This window comes from Coloeus monedula, assembly GCF_965178545.1.
Source record: "Coloeus monedula genome assembly, chromosome: Z".
Lineage (NCBI taxonomy): Eukaryota > Metazoa > Chordata > Aves > Passeriformes > Corvidae > Coloeus > Coloeus monedula.
Genome location: NC_138822.1, coordinates 85,222,973 through 85,238,823, shown reverse-complemented (window position 1 = coordinate 85,238,823; position 15,851 = coordinate 85,222,973). Strand labels below are relative to the sequence as shown.

The 15,851-nt window shown below is 42.8% G+C and overlaps 1 protein-coding gene across 1 annotated transcript; it reads left to right on the top strand.

Moving 5' to 3' along the window:
• Window positions 1-739: 739 nt before the first annotated feature.
• Window positions 740-8,636, top strand: LOC309585329 (complexin-4; the record flags this gene model as incomplete). Its single annotated transcript, XM_082301988.1, has 3 exons — window positions 740-906; window positions 2,791-2,878; window positions 8,409-8,636. The coding sequence occupies 3 exons, from the start codon at window positions 740-742 to the stop codon at window positions 8,634-8,636; spliced, it is 483 nt and encodes a 160-aa protein (XP_082158114.1).
• Window positions 8,637-15,851: the final 7,215 nt, after the last annotated feature.

Here is a 15,851-nt window from a genome sequence, read left to right as displayed (position 1 = left end):
GACAGCCTGGGCAAGAGCTGACAGAAACCCAAAAGAAAGAACAGTAAGAAGATCTGACTTGCTTCCTTTGGGGTTACTTTCTTGAAATAAAGTAATCATAGCAGTGATGCCTCATTCATCTGGGAGATAAACCAATCATGTGAAGAAGGGCTGAAGAAAAACTGTACCAAATACTTTCTGTCCAGTGGGATAAAAAGAATCAGTGTTTTTGCTTAATGAAGAATTCAAGTTTTCAAATCTCAAATCTGAGTGTTTACCACTCAACAGCCTGAATTTTGCTGTTTTACTATGGCTATTGAGTCAAGCAGGTTTTCAATTCAGATCAAGGGAATGTTGTGATTTCTGTGAAAGTGAGAGAGAGCTTCAAAACTGAAGATATCAACATTGCTATTGCACACTATAATTGATTTGTGTGTGTGCGTGTACAATTAGCTTAAAGTATTAATGGAAAAAGTAGGTAGTTGCATCTAATGATTTTTTTTGGAGTAATCTGAACCATCTGCCTCTATATATTAAGGAGTTCACTCTTTAATCCAGATTATGGCTGACAAACCGGTTTTGGCATTCACGTTTCACTAGCACTGTGCCCTTGAAGAGCTGATGTGGCTGTAGAAACTCTCTTGCTTACAACTGTTGTGTTTGAAAACATTTTTTGTTTGGCTTTCTTGTAGTTGTTTTCTTATAGCTCCTTTTCTTTTTCTTTTTTTTCTTTCTTTTTTTTTTTTTTTTTTTTGAGAAGATGGCCTTTCTAATGAAAAGTATGTTGAGCAACCAGGTAAAGAATTTGGGACTTGGAGGTGGAGGGGAAGAAAGCAAAGAAGAAAGCACTCCTTCTGATCCAGCAGCAGCTGCAGGAATGACCAGAGAGGAGTATGAAGAATATCAAAAGCAAATGGTTGAGGAGAAGTGAGTACCTGTTCCCTTATTATGAGCACGGGGCTAATTCTTGGTAACTTTATGCAGATAAAAATAACCCAAGAAAAAGCCAAACATGCAGCTCTTCAGTATTTTTTTTTTAGAAGCAGATGAATCTTTGCTAAAAAGACTTTCCAAAACAAAAGTTCCCCAACTGGAAATGATAAAATATTATGTTCCTTCTTCCTGCCCCCCCCGCAACTCTCTCCTATGCTTTCCTGCTATCTCCACAGCTTCATATGCTGGATTCATTCCTAGGTGATGTTACTTTATCTAGAAAAATTTTCCAAGATGTTTGTATTTAATTCTCAAATGTATATGATTTGTTCTCCTAGAGCTCCATGTTGAGTATTCTTTCAATAGGTAATATTTCGTTGTACACATTTATTATGGCAGACCTGAAAAAGTACTGAGTGCTATATTAAATGCTCATTTATCTTGAGCAAAGGTTTAAGATGGTTGTTTTTTTTCTAAAATCCACTAAATAAAGCAGAATTTTAAAATTAATTAAGTCTCAATTTTGACTGTAAAGACAATCTTTATCTCTTCCTGTGTTTATGAAAACAAGTAAAATGGAGGACGGCATGCAGGAGTTCAAATTATGCATAATTATAAATAAAACGATTGACTTTTAAATCTCAAATGCATCTGTTCCTCTAATGGTCAATTACATAATGGTTGTGTAAGTCCTTCTTGTAAGATGATTATAGGTACCGGGTTAATGACTGACGGAATTTGAGGTATCCAGGTCTGTATTTAGCATCAGACATTTCTATCTGGAAACCCTGAAGAGGTGTTATTTAGTCTGGAAAAAAACACAGAATGTTTTGCTCTGCCTTATGTCAGGGGATATTTAAAAGAGAAATGACCACCTGCTGGCAGGAAGATGTTTTATGGAGACTGAGAAGCAACACAGGATTCCTGGGACAGGGAAATGCCTGGGAAAAGAATTACTTCTATACTGTTTTTAAGTGGTGCATGTGTCCTTTCCATACTGAACCATACTGAGGAAGCAGGGCAGGAGTACCCCTATAGGACTGTTAGAAACTCTAAGAGAAAAGATCATCTCAGGAAGAGATGTGGTTCTGTGTCAGAAATCTCTGGCATGGGCAGAGCATATTCCTGTTTCAGGGGTCCCTGGATTTTGCCCAGTGTTCAGCTGCACAGGAATGGAGACCAGAAAAGTAAATGTGCCTTGCTGAAGTTGTGCTCAATTTTGAACCCATAACCAACCAGGCTTTGGGTCCTCCTCAGATTTTAGGTTTGTTTGTGGGGGTTTTGTTTTTAGAGAGAGAGAAATCCAAAAACTCATTTTGGAAACAGAGGAAAAGTAATATTTCATTTTGCCAGTAGCTTTTATGTGCCAAAATACCTATGCTGAAACAAGATCAATTTTGCAATAGAATTTCCATGAAAATGCTAGCAGGGGAAAAAGGAAATTAAAGGGAGAGGGGGGTGAAAGGTGAGTGTTATCAAATGTTACCAAAAATCTTTGAGGAGATACATTTTGCAAGTATGTAATATGCACATATGTAATCTAAAAAAATATTTGTGCAGACCAATCCTTAAATCTAATGAAAACATTTTATAAAATCACAGATTAATTCAGTGCTTTTCCATACAGGGAAGCTTTAGAATTCATTGCCCTTGTGAAACAATGAATGGACAAGGAAAGACCAGGAAAATTCACAGGTGACAGAAGCACAGGAAGTGTGGCCCTTTGGCATCACTTTATTGGTATTGCTCCTTTTGTGCCTTTGGACAAGTTACTTGGGGAATAACTCCCGTGTGTAACTTTTTGCAGCCAAGCAACTGGTTCCGTGCAAAAGATTGTATTTATTAACATCTTGAAGGAACATTTGTTCTGATTTCCAGGATGGAAAGAGATGCAGCATTTGCACAGAAAAAAGCAGAGCGAGCCGTTCTGAGGGTTCACCTGAGAGAAAAGTACAGACTGCCCAAGGTAAGCCTGTAGCTCATGAGCTCATCTAGTCCAGAGGCCAAATTTCAACCAATTTTAAACTGCCTGTTCCTTTTTCCTTAGTGATCCTGACACTGTCAAATATTCCCAGGAAAACCAAAATATTGAAAGCAAAAGCTTCAAGCAGCAGAGAAATCTGGAAGCTTTTTAAAAGCAGGCAGCAGCTGCAATAGCTTCTGGATCATGACAGAGAGCACAGTTAGATTGACAGCTTTTTCCTGACGTGAAATCACCTGGATACAAAAAAGGATAGCTCTCTACTGTATTCAAAGTGGTTTTCCTGGTTTAGAGGGGAGACTCACTCATTATTTTCTCATCATCTTGTTTTCAGGGTTTTAACTGCAGAACCCTTATTTAGCAAAAGTTTAGCAAAGTACAGGCTTTAGCACTAAACCTACGGTAAACATCCATGGATCTCACTTATTTAAAATATTTTTTTTTAATTATGGTGTTATTTTGTAAGCTTGTGCCATGGGCAGGAGAGAGGTAATACAGGACAGAATATTTCTCCATGGATTTGGATCACACATTTGCTCTGACCTATCACTAGTGGGAAGATGTTGGCATATTTCATTTATACCCCTCAAGGAAATGTGTGGTGGTTCTTAGCAGTTTGAGAGTTTATTTATATTACTCACCTGCCAGCTCATTACCACTCATTTTCTGATCAGTACTTTCCAGAGCTTTTGATTAATTAAAATGGAGGAAGGTAAAGAATCCATCTCCTGTAATTTAACTGCAAAAAAATGTAGTGCTTAATCCAAACATGTCATTTAGGGACTCATCATCAACAGAAAGAGACCAGCACTTGTAGCCTCATCTAGCCAAGCTTTTAAACAAGCATTTAAGATGGAGTTGGCTCACCTCCCAGTGGCTATGTCTCTTCAGGTGACAGCTGAAATCAGCTAAGATGTATTCCACCCCTAAGAGCCTGGTTCTTCTGGTGCTCTAGCTGGACAACATACTCTGAGGGTGAGTTTAATTACAGAAAGATTAATTATGCAAAAAAATTAAGTCCAAGATTCTAAGTGACTGATTGGATTGGAGGCCTAAGTCTCTAAACACCAGCATTTTAATTAGCAGCTGAGGAGTAAAATATCATTAGGCTTTGCTTTCCTTTTGGAGGCATATGCTGAGACAGCTCCTGAGTAGCACTTACCTAGCATCTTGCCAGAGCTTTCAGCTCCAAGAGGGGCTGCTTTGGAAAGCTCCAGGATACTTGAGTGCCCAGGTCTCAACTAAACATCAGTGCAGCTGGGTGTCTCTGTGGTTTTGAAATTCTCCCACTTGTAGTGCTTTTTTCAGCTTGAGATGGTGACCAGGTCTCCAGTCCCCCTTGGCTGAGCACCTCAAGCTCAAGACACACAAGCAAGCAGTGGTGATCTGACCTATCTCCAGCAGGATCTCGGCTTTGGCATATACTAAGTTCTGTCTGGAGCCAAACTTCAGTAATAACAATAGAAGACTTGTCTCCAAGGTAGGAAAGTAGCCCTTAGCCAGCAAACAATATTGCAGGATACGTTTTTCCGCATTTGTTTCTCCCTATATAGCATATATCTTGGTTTTCCTCAGCCCTTACAAAAACATGTTCTAGCAGGAAGAAAATTAAATTATTACATGCACACTATGTATCCCTGAAAAAAATTCAATGCTGGGATACAACATGCTGGCAGCAAAATGCTCTCAGACTTGTGATAATGCATTAATTATTTTGAAAATTAAAAGTCATTTCAGGTAGCCTAGTATGGGCTGGAAACACTGAATATTACCAGTATCAATCACTAGCAAGCATTTTAAGTAAAAGCATGAATTTCAGGACTAAGCAGGGCCCCCTTTGCCATGTAAAATCTAAAGCTCCGTGCTATCTGGGCCAGATTTATAAGAGAAAGTAGACCCTTAATGAAACTAATCCTATTAACAGAGTTGTCAACTTAGGTTTATCATCAGAAAGATGTTTTTAGCCATGAGACATTTGATCTATGGACAACTTTTTCATCTTTGGAGTACTCAGTGCGTCACATTCACACAAAACATTTTAAAAATATTATGTACAGACATTGATATTTTAATAATAATTAAAAAAAAAAAAACCAAAAAAAACCTCACCAAACTCTCTTATCCACTTGCTGCCTTTTTCCTGAACTGGGATTCAGTAATCAATGAATTTCTGCAAGGTCTAAACACAGGGGCATGAGCTGTGGAAAAATGGAGTCCCAGTGCAAATATCAGGAGGGACCAGTCCCCACTCACCAGGTCTGTGCTCCAGGCTGTGATGTCCGGAATCTCTAAGGGTGTTTCTGGGGAGGAGGGCTGCTGGTTCCAACCTATGGCTCCTCGTACTTGTGAGGTACCTGCAGCCCTTCATTGGCATAAGGATGGTGGGGCTGCTGTATTGCTAATCAAAAATCCCACCTGCAGGTCAAGGCAAGGTGAACTCTGATTTTGTATGTTACTGGTGCATTATAGGCGATGAATCACAGGATCAGGTCTGGAGCCAGCTACCTAAGGCTCTCTGTACATCAGCATAGGTAAATGTTATGACAGGATAAGTTAGGCATAAGGAAAGCAGTATCTCACACAGCGATGCTGGAAAAGAGTTTGCTTCCCCTGTGGATTAGTCTGTGAGCTTTGTTCTTTTTTGTTTGCAAGCAGACTTCACATAAGCAGTGTTGAACCAGCATTTGGTTTTCTTTGCTCCTTAAGTTGCACAGAGGACTTCAACATCATTGGTCAGAGAACTGAAAGTGCCATTTAACAAGCAATACCAAACTTTGATTGTCTCTCTGCCTGGAGGGCGTCATCTCCCTTTGAGGGAGTTTGACAAAACTTTTAGTGGAAGAAGCTGTCTCTCCCTGAGGGAGATTGCTCTTCCCGCCAGGTGGGCACGGACTGTGCTCCTCCCTGAGGGAGATTGCTCTTCCAACCCGGTGGTCATGGGGCTGTCTAATGTTAAACCATGTCCTTTACCTGTGGTAGCTAAAGAAGGAACTTCCCCTGTGATATCAGATGGTGACCATCTCCTGCTAGCACTGTCTCAATCCTCCCTCTCTCTCTCTTTCACTCTCCTTTTTTCTCATTTCTGTACACACTTAATGTGTTACAAAATAAAGTTGGTATCCTTGAACTGGACATTTGCACCTTAATTTAGGCAGACGACTTTACCAACAAATTGTAACAAAGCAGATATTTAGACAGTTTTCTGCGTGTATCACTGTATATGTAAAGAACTCTATTGCATCTATAGCAAAACAGATTTGGGACTGACTACATCAGATGCATAGTCAGCGTCAAAAAATATTACCATGCACTCAGACACTATTGCCTATGCTGTTAATTGTCAGAATAATATCTGACCCACTTTTGGCCTGGGCACCCTCCCAAGCAGTTCCCAGGGCCAGTTTGGGAGTTAGGACAGGCATTCCCAATCGGCAGTTTGATGGGACCACCCTGTTCGGCAGGGCGACAGAGTTCAATAGCATCCCAGTGGGTTTTTTCCAGGCCAGCTGGCCTTGGGGCAAGAGACCTGTGCCAGGCATATTTAACTTAGTAGAATAGATGTAGCTTCTGTGTTCACTTTTCCATTTCAAATCAAAGTAAGCAAGAATCAAACTGTCAAATTTTAGAAGGAAGAGAAGAGGCTACACATTTCATGTGCTTCTTTGCTTCTTGTTGAGCAGCCCCACCCTTTTGAAGCCAAATTTAGGTCTTTTCAAGCTAAATGCCAAGTGGGTAGAAGCAGGTGGCTTGGCAGAATTGTACTGCCTTAGACTATATCTCAATATATTCTTTTTTGGTCAGAGAACACTTTGAAGCCCCAAACTGTTGCACATCACATCTCAGACTTCCACAGGACAGCGGGCTTTGGTGAAGGAACATGCCAGACAATTGTTTACATTGCAAACATGTGAATCACTACAGTAGCATGCAGTGATGATGCCTTAAATTAGAAATAATTCTAAAGAAAAGAACATGTGTGATCGTCTGATTAAGGCACACTTTTTCAGTAATTAACAGTGTCTTTTTTATCATCCTCTACTGCTACTGGTGAGGATTTCAAAAGGGTTAACTCCTCTGGTAGCCATCAGCTGCTGAATAAAAGCTTAACACATTTTTTCCTGCTACACAATCAATAAAGAATATCTTTTCTGATTGGGAGAGTGTTTCTAGTTCCCACAGATCTGACTGCAGCAACCCTTACCCAAAAAGGGGAAGAGATGTCCTCACCCATTTTATCCACACAGCAGTAACAATCCTGCTAGAGCTCTCCGCAGTTTCACATGAGATAATGGGGAGAAATCAGATTAAAGGGAAGTACAGTTATTGCAAACATAAAGTATGGAAATATGGAACAGTAAATAGTGGTTATGCGGCCAACCACCCCCAGTCTGCCTGTCCTTGCTAAGGCCTACAACAACACAGACATCGCTCATATATGTCCTTGCATTCATTTGTCCTTTCATTCATGCAAAACCCAGACCCCTCACTCTAAAAAACACCTCCTGCTGATAGCATTGCTGCTTATTCATATCAGGCTTTTGCTGCTGTCATGCTTCATTTTGGAGGTGTAATGAGGCATTAATGTTCATTTTTGATGTGTGAACTGTGTCAAAATATCCTGTTCTGAGCTCTGGATCCATCAGAATCCACGAGAAAATGTGAACAAAATCACCATTGTTTGAAAAATTGACATAATCCCAGTGTATCGGGGGGCAGGCAGGAAGCAAGTGTATGTAGTGCTTACTGCAGTCTCAGCCCTTTTAATTGCTTAACCAGTTTCTTCTCCTGCCTCCTTTTGCTTTCTCAGACTCACACCCGACCTTCCTCCTCTCGTTTGTTGTCTAGGTCTTCCTATTGCCCCACTTACCAGCACTGCAACACTGATTATGTGCCAGGCTGCCCCTGCTCTTCATCACAACTCAGAGAGGCCAATCAAAGATCTAGACAGAGTTTAGACATGGTTTGGGAAGATGGGGGACCCTTTTTCCAGTAGTTCATCCCGAAGTTTTTTTCTTTCTTCCAGAAGGCTTCAGTTTAGTGCTAATACTTTAAAAATCCCCTCCCAACAATTGAATAAGAAAATGGTACCACAGCTTTTCTAGAGCTCTTCCTTCATTGAGCAGAAGCTGACAGGCACAGCAGAGCAGCTGACAGGCTTGGCGGTGTCTTGCAGCATGGTTTTGGGGGATACGAATAACTTGGAATGGAATTCCTGCACTATCAGCATGGCAAAGGTTTCTAAAATGGCAAGTGACACTGAGGGCTTCAGTTTTGACAGTGCTGAAGCCCTTCAAAGAAATATAATTGACATTGCCTGAAAAATCTTAGAACTTGCATGGAAACTGATTGAGGCCCTGAATTCACAAGTGGCGCTCAAAAATTTTGACTGAAAAATTTGTGCATCTGTTTCCATTCTCCCTAAAAACCTAAAAAAAAAGAACAAAACAAGAGGCTCATTGGTAGATCCTGGGAGAGCAGAAATACTCTCATTTGCTGGTTTTGTTTCCTGCTTTAGAGTGAATTGGATGAGAATCAAATACAGATGGCTGGAGATGATGTGGGGTTGCCAGAAGACCTTCAGAAGATGGTGGCAGAAGATCAGGAGGAGGAAGAGGACAAGGACTCTATCCTGGGCCAGCTGCAGAACATCCAGAATATGGACATGGATGCCATCAAAGAAAAGGCACAAGCCACCTTCACTGAGATGAAACAGGCGGCTGAGCAGAAATGCTCCATGATGTAGAAGAGCCACCACTGCCCAAGGGCTATAACTTCAGTCTTGTGTTGCTGGGGCTGCAGAGGGAGAGCAGGCAGAGGGATGCACGTAGCTCTAGAGCATTCAGTGTAAATATAGAAAACTGATGAGAGAGAGACTTAAAATCCTGAGGGGAGAGTGAAAATGTACCTGCTGGGACCGCCTAGAAGGAAGTTAGAACTGATCCTCAGTTTTGAACATAACCTTTTCTCCCATGGAAAAAATGGCTTTAAAGAAGTTAATATTGGGGAAAAAATGTGCCTTCTCCCATTTTTTCCAAGAGATTGAAATGCTATTAAATATGTATGTTTGAACAAAACTGTGCTTCTGATACATCACATGGAGGTAACCGCATATTTAATCCTGCTTTCAGAAATAAACACATGTATTTCTTATAAAAACATGTCTGTTTCAAACATCTTGAGGCAAACACAGTGTTCAAATATTGACATTGGCTGAAAAACCTTGATTTTTTTAATCATCTCTGTACTAAGTTTAGCAAAAGGCAAAAAATGAAGCATGTAACTCAACAGCATGGGTCAAAAATGTTGTCAAATACACTGAGTGGGGACTTGTAGGAAAGTAAGGCTTGGTGGCTCTCAGTGAGCCCTGCTCTGGAGCAGTGCAGGCTTCTCCAGTCTGCTTTCATTTCCCAGCCTCTCAAAGACACTTCAAACATCAAGGGACAGCAGTGACCCTTTGTTTGGCTGCTCTGTGTGCCAAATTCTGAGGCTTGAGGTACTAGCACAAAACTTGGATAGGCTAAAACCAGCTCCTCACGCTGATTCTGGGAGTTGTCTCCATCGAAGGCTAAACATGGAAGGTTATGCCAGGGTAGGACACCTAAACCTGAGGAAAGGCATAGATCTCACTAATGCTGAATCTGCCTGAGGCTATGAGACACCCAGGCTTTGACTCCCAAGGAATTCTATGAAATGAATGGCTTCGTAAGTTCTCCAAGAGCTAGCCTGGGAATTAAGTTTGGAAATGAATACATGTAGCACCTTCCTACAGGTTTATAAGTCTTTATCTCTCTCTCTTTCTGTCTCCACCCAATCAAGTAAAAATATTCATTTTAAATTAACAAATACACTAAGTATGGTTTATCTCCTTTCTTTCTCTTTTCCTTCCTTCTTTGCTTGCTTCCTTCCTTCCTTTTCTCTTTCTCTTCTCTTCTTTTCTCTTCTCTTCTCTTCTCTTCTCTTCTCTTCTCTTCTCTTCTCTTCTCTTCTCTTCTCTTCTCTTCTCTTCTCTTCTCTTCTCTTCTCTTCTCTTTTCTCTCTTCTTTCTTCCTTGATCCTGGCCTCACGTATTGTTCTGTGAAGTGCACAAGATACAACCACAGCACACTCCAGATGTGAAAACCACTCCGTGTTGAGCACCCTTTGCCTGTTTTGGGTCATGTCCTCCAGCCCCACTGTTCCGGTTTGGTCAAATTTAGAGATATATCCTCTGAGAGAAGGCACAACCACCCCTCCTCCCACCAGGTTTGGGAAAAATAAATTTTCCTCGAAGGAAAGTGAAAGAGATAAAAACTATTTATTTAACAAACACACAGGAAAAGGAAAATAATGCTAAATAATAAAATCTTTCACTGTGAAGAAAAAAACCTGGCAAAATGTTAGAGTCCTCCCTTTGGTCTCCTCGGAGCTGGGGCTTGGCCCAGGGCCAGGCCCTCTGTGCTCAGTGGAAAGTCCTCCCGATGTGCTCTGATATTGAAGTAGTCCAGCAGAAAAGGGAGAAAATCTGAAAATCCAGGGAAGAAAAAAAAAGTTCAACTCTCAGTCTCTCTCTGGAGAAAAAGAAACTGAAAAACTGGCCAAAAGCTGACTGGAAAAAAAAAACCTGCAAGCCGGGTGCTTCCTTGCTCCCCCACCGCAGCTGGAAAAAAAAAATCGCTCTCTCTGTGTGACCTTGAACAAGCTGCAAACTGCCTTGAAAAAGTTTTGCTCAGTTTTTCCTTCCTCCTCTCAGGCTAGTTTAAAGGCTTAGAAAGGCACAAGAATTAATTTCTGGGCATAGGGCAGCGATATGGGATACACATCATAAAGTCACCCCAAGACACCCACAGAACAGTGGGGGCTCTGCCAAGCCCCAGAGAGTTACAGGGCTTTGTGGAGAGAAGTTAAGTCATCCCATGGATCCTGGAAGATCCCATCACCACCAGGGAGGATCCGTCCCCAGGAAGAGGTACAGGAAAAGTCTGGATAACACAGATTCCACAGGTAAAGCAATGGTTGCAGCAGGCAGCCCACCAAACCTAAGCAGCGCCTTTCCACACTTGCCTGGGACAGTCCCTGTTCCTGCAGATGGGTCAGCAGTCACCCACAGCTACATGGGGACAGTGACAAGAGGCAGACAGGCAGAGCATCTCAGGGAGGATGTGAGCCTGTGCTATGCCTGCAGTGTTTTACTGGTCACTTGGAAAGGAGGCCAAATTATCCTTTTGGCAAAGTCACCTCTGCTGTGAGGCAGAGAGAAGGGCAAGCAAGAGAGGTTCCCCTCCCTCCTGCTCCGACAGCTGCTGGGTGCCAAGGTGGCGAGGGAGAGTCTCCCTACCACCTCCTGGTGCACTGCCACAGACACTGAGACACAGAAAAAGGCCAGAGAAAAGCTGCTGCCTTTAAAAACCTCGTTATCACTGACAGTCGCAGTGGTGCCTGCCTCCGTGTCTGCCAAAACCAGAGAGGGCAGCACACAGCTTTGTGTGTTCATCATATGTGGAACGTTTGATTAAGGCAAATTACATTTATTTGGCAAATATATTTATTTGTATGTCTTTTACCTATTTTCGGCTAGAATCCTTTGTCACATTTCAAGCTGATTGCCAGTTTTCCCCTAATGTTTCTGCTGAGCACACAAGCACTTTCTAAAAACACTCCTCCCAACCATGTGTTAAATGTTCTTGTAGGTAGTTTCTAGTTTCCCTGAACACAGCCAGTTTGCTAACAGTAAAAGGAAGCTGAGATTCCTTCCTACAAATAGAGCTTGGGAAAATTCTTTCATCAATCAGTCTTTAAATATAAATCGAACAGACTTGCTTGAAAACCTGTTATCCAATATTTTCCCCATTGCAGCACCAAGAAAATACACATTTTCTTCTTGCTCATTTCTTTCTTACCTAAGAAACACAGAGTTGACAAGTTCTGACCTTCCTTGCTTTTTCCAGAGGATGTCCTGGTGCCTTAAATGGCTCTTATCCAACAGGTCATTCCTTTACTGAAGAAAACCTATCTTCAGTAGGTCCCTCAAGCATCAGAGTTATTTTGCCTAAAACCAACAAGACTTCTGATCCAATTTCTCCCTCTTGGGATCCTGCTCTCACATGGCACCATGGAATCTAATTATCTATCTGGAAAGACAAGTGGGGTCTTTTAGGAGGTCTTTACATAAAGTAGATAAAAGAGTCACCAGCTCAGCTCAATCAGCCTGAGGTTTGTGAGGCTCAATGCATTTCCCTCTGCATTGGTATAAAACTTGCTAGTGTCTCCACACTGTTGTGTTGCTTTACAGACTGAATTGTCCTATCTATAAAACAACAAAATAAACAATCTTAAGGCTTTTGACCTTTGAATTAAAATGTGCCTGGGACATCCTGAAAATCTTACTGAAAGCATCTGGTGCTTTAAAGGATCTAATTAAATTTGTCAGCAGATAGAGGATCAGCATTTTCACAGTTTAAAGGGTCAGAGAAGAAAGTACAGTCAGAATCACCAAACAAGCAATTAATGAGATTCCAAAAAAATGTCTGGGCTGGCAGAGACAAGCAGGACTGGGAGGTGGCTTGGGGCTGGTGCAGGATGGGAACCCAGCCCCCATGAAGTGCTACTGGCAGGAGAGTAAGCAGCCCTAAGCACCACTGTTAGACCAGAGGCTCCCAAACTCAGTCTGGAGTAGCAGAGTCAGGGCAGGGTGGCAGACCTGTGCTGCCCTCAGCAGGAGCCTGATCCTCAGCCTGCCGGAGGTGCCTGCCTGCTCCCGGCATCACCTGCAGGGCTCATCCCTCCAGCACCAGCTGTTCCGGTCTTTACCTGCCAGCCGCAGGCCTGGGGAGGCACATGGGTAGGAGGTGGCAGGGGAGGCCCTGTACCACCCCAGGTACATGCAGCTCTCGAGGTGCTTAGCCCTGGGGGACAGGTCACGGGAGAGCCTCTGCATGTGTGCGCATGTGCACGTGCACTGGTATGTGAGTCTGGGAATATTTGTGTCCATTTCTGTGCACAAATGCACATGTATGGGTGTGCATGCAGCTATGCACGTGTGAGAACGGACGGAGACGTGCCTGTGTGTCTGTGTGTCTTTGTCAGGAGCAGATTAAAGGGTTAGGTCACATGGCAGCTACTGCTGGACGGACCCTACCTGGGATTTGGGTTCTTAGAGTTAATAGGATCGCTGGAGCTCAAGACCGTCATTCCATCAAGATAAATGTCTCTAGTGCCCACTTTTAAGCAATCTGAATTCAATTAGGCTAATTGGAAAACAAGTAAAGAAGGATTGCATTAATATAGCCTCATAGCATGAACCTCCCCTCCCTCCCTCTGAGCATGGTGAGCCTAAATCCCAGCACCATCGCACCTAGTCCGTGGTGCTCCCACCAGAAAGGGCTGCCTGGCTCCCAGAGCCTATTCCACAGCCTGGACAGACAGCGGGACAGCAAGATCTCTGTGCAGTTCCTGGGTGCCAGACAGGACCCTGGGAGGTAGAGAAAATGCAACTGACTCTCCTGGGTAGATCAAGAAAAGTCCCAGCAGAAAAACAAGAAAGGTGTGAGCGATGCAGTGACAGGAGGAGGCAGCAGCTTCCTCACGCGTTATGCTTTCAAGAAAGTTCTGAAACTGCACCCTTAGGAATTTCTGGGGAGGAAAAAAGCAAAGCCTTTTTTTGGTTGTTTTTAACAATCTGTTGGATAATACAGAGCATGCAAACTGCAGGAGGGTACAGGTTCCCTCTAGGTGAATATTTCCTCCTTTTCCTTGCTTGCCTCCCATTGAATTGCAGTCTGACCTTGGAAGCCACATTTATCTTTCAGGGATGTCCTCCCTGCTGCACTTCTTTGGTCTGGAGAGCGATGTCTCTCCTGCAGTGTGACTTCAGTTTCAAATCTCTGCTCTGCAAGTCAGTAATTATTTCACCTGGACATAAGGAAAAGGCAGGCGAAAAGGAAGGAAGAATCTGTGGCATTTTATGGTGCTGACTTCACTGTGTGAAACCACGTCCCATGCGTATGTCTCAACAGCAACAACAGGATGAAAACTATTTCCCTTTAGTCTTCACTATACATGTACAGGAAGGAGGTACAGCAGACAACTGCACTTGACAGATTGTCCATCTTGAGAAATTTTGTTACTTTCCAGGCATAACTTCAGCAGAAATTTCAATAATGCATTGCAAAAAAAATAAAAAAGGTGATGGAATGGGGGCATCCCTTGGAAAAGCAAGTAACATACCCTGCCTGTTTCATCCCCTAATACTCTCAAATTTGATTCTGGTTGCCCCTGTAATTTTCCAAAGGTCAATGGTCTTTGCAAAGCTGTGATGTACCACAGCATCAGTTTCTGAGGCTTCATTCTAATATGACACATATCCCAGAGGGTTCTGTGGCAGCAAGGGATTCAACTGACAGCCAGGACATCAGACCCAAAGGGAAATGTTCAGTTACCGTTCTTTGCCATTCTAAACCCTCTGTGTAATCAGAGGAACCATTAGACTTCCTCCCTCCCTGGAGCAGTGTAATGCCTCATGTGTGTCACACAGTGTGTGCCTGAAGCATGGCAAGAGAGAAAAGAGAGATCTAGAGTTGGAAGAGTCAGAGCTCTCTCTGCTCTGCTATGCAGTTATGGGGATTTTTGTCAGGTATTTTTTCAAATTGGGATCAAAGGAGAGGCTTCCTCTGAACAATTCCACTTGCCTGCAAGGAGGATGCTACAGTGACAAATGTAGCTCTGTATGGAAAATACAATTAGAGCAAAGAGAGCAATCTACTGCTGTGGAAAGAGGAGCCTTCTCTGTCAAGGAGGAAGGTCTCTTGTGTCCTGTGTGGGACTCAAGCACCCTGCTTCAGGGCTGGAAGGCTTTTTTCCTGCCTTCACATTGTAATTAATGGCAAAAAAATCGATTATTGATCCTGTAGCTGACAACTTTGACAGGTACCCAAAAAGCAGCATCTGTGCCAGGATCCAATGCCCTTTATAGCACTGACTAAAGGGTTTTTGCTCCTTCGTCTCACATTCCTGTTTTTCTTAGCTACAATAAGCAAAACTGATTCCCAGTTTTGCCCAGGGCTTCTGGAGGGACAGGTATGTTTTGTGCTGATTTTGAGGGCTGTGAACCCCCAGTTTCAAATTAGAAGAAATTAGGGACATTGCACAGTTCATTCATCTTCACTAATAGAGTTCCTGGGAAACACACATGTAGATTAAAGGAACACAATGGCCCCTGGCTGATTGCTTTGCGTACCCTCCAATGCCCTACAATGGTATTGACTTGCTTTTTATAGTGTGCACAAAAGCCACACTAACCTTTTCTTGTCTCTTCTGTTAGCCTCTTCCCTCTGTGCAAACGGATGGCTGAGTTCTTTTGGCCTCAAACTACCCCCCCCCCCCCCAAGCAGTCAGTGAAGGCAAACCTCACCTGGATCTAGGAAAAGCCGTGCACTCCTAAAAGAAATCAACTCTGGGACATCAGACCATAAACCTGCAAAAGGTGTGGACATTGGCAGAAGCAAGCACTGCCAATCTTTGAAGTGATTCCTGTGAGAAAATCTACATGATATGGAGCCTGTTGGGGCAGGAGGGGAAGAAAAAAATGCAGATTTATTGAGAGAGCTAATATATCTGGAAGAATGAGCAGCAGCAGTGGTGTTTTTCATTCACATACACTCTCCTCAGGCTTCAAATGGAAGAATCTTCAAAGCTAAGTGTAGGCTGAAAACCACTCTGGATGTTACTGGGTTTGTCATTTAAACCAGATGGGACAAAAGGTACAGAGGAACTGGGAAGTGCTAGTGTGAAAAGTGATAAAGTGACAGAAAGACAAAAGCAGGAAAAATATCGATGCAGGAGACGTGATGCTGTTACCTGGTTGGTACTGTGGTGGGTCCACGTCTTCCACCAAGCCAAGTACAACGTGATGTGTGGGATCTGTCTCCCTGCCTCACCTTCAAAACATTTTGTGCATCCCCCCATGAAGCCATGCCCTGCCTGC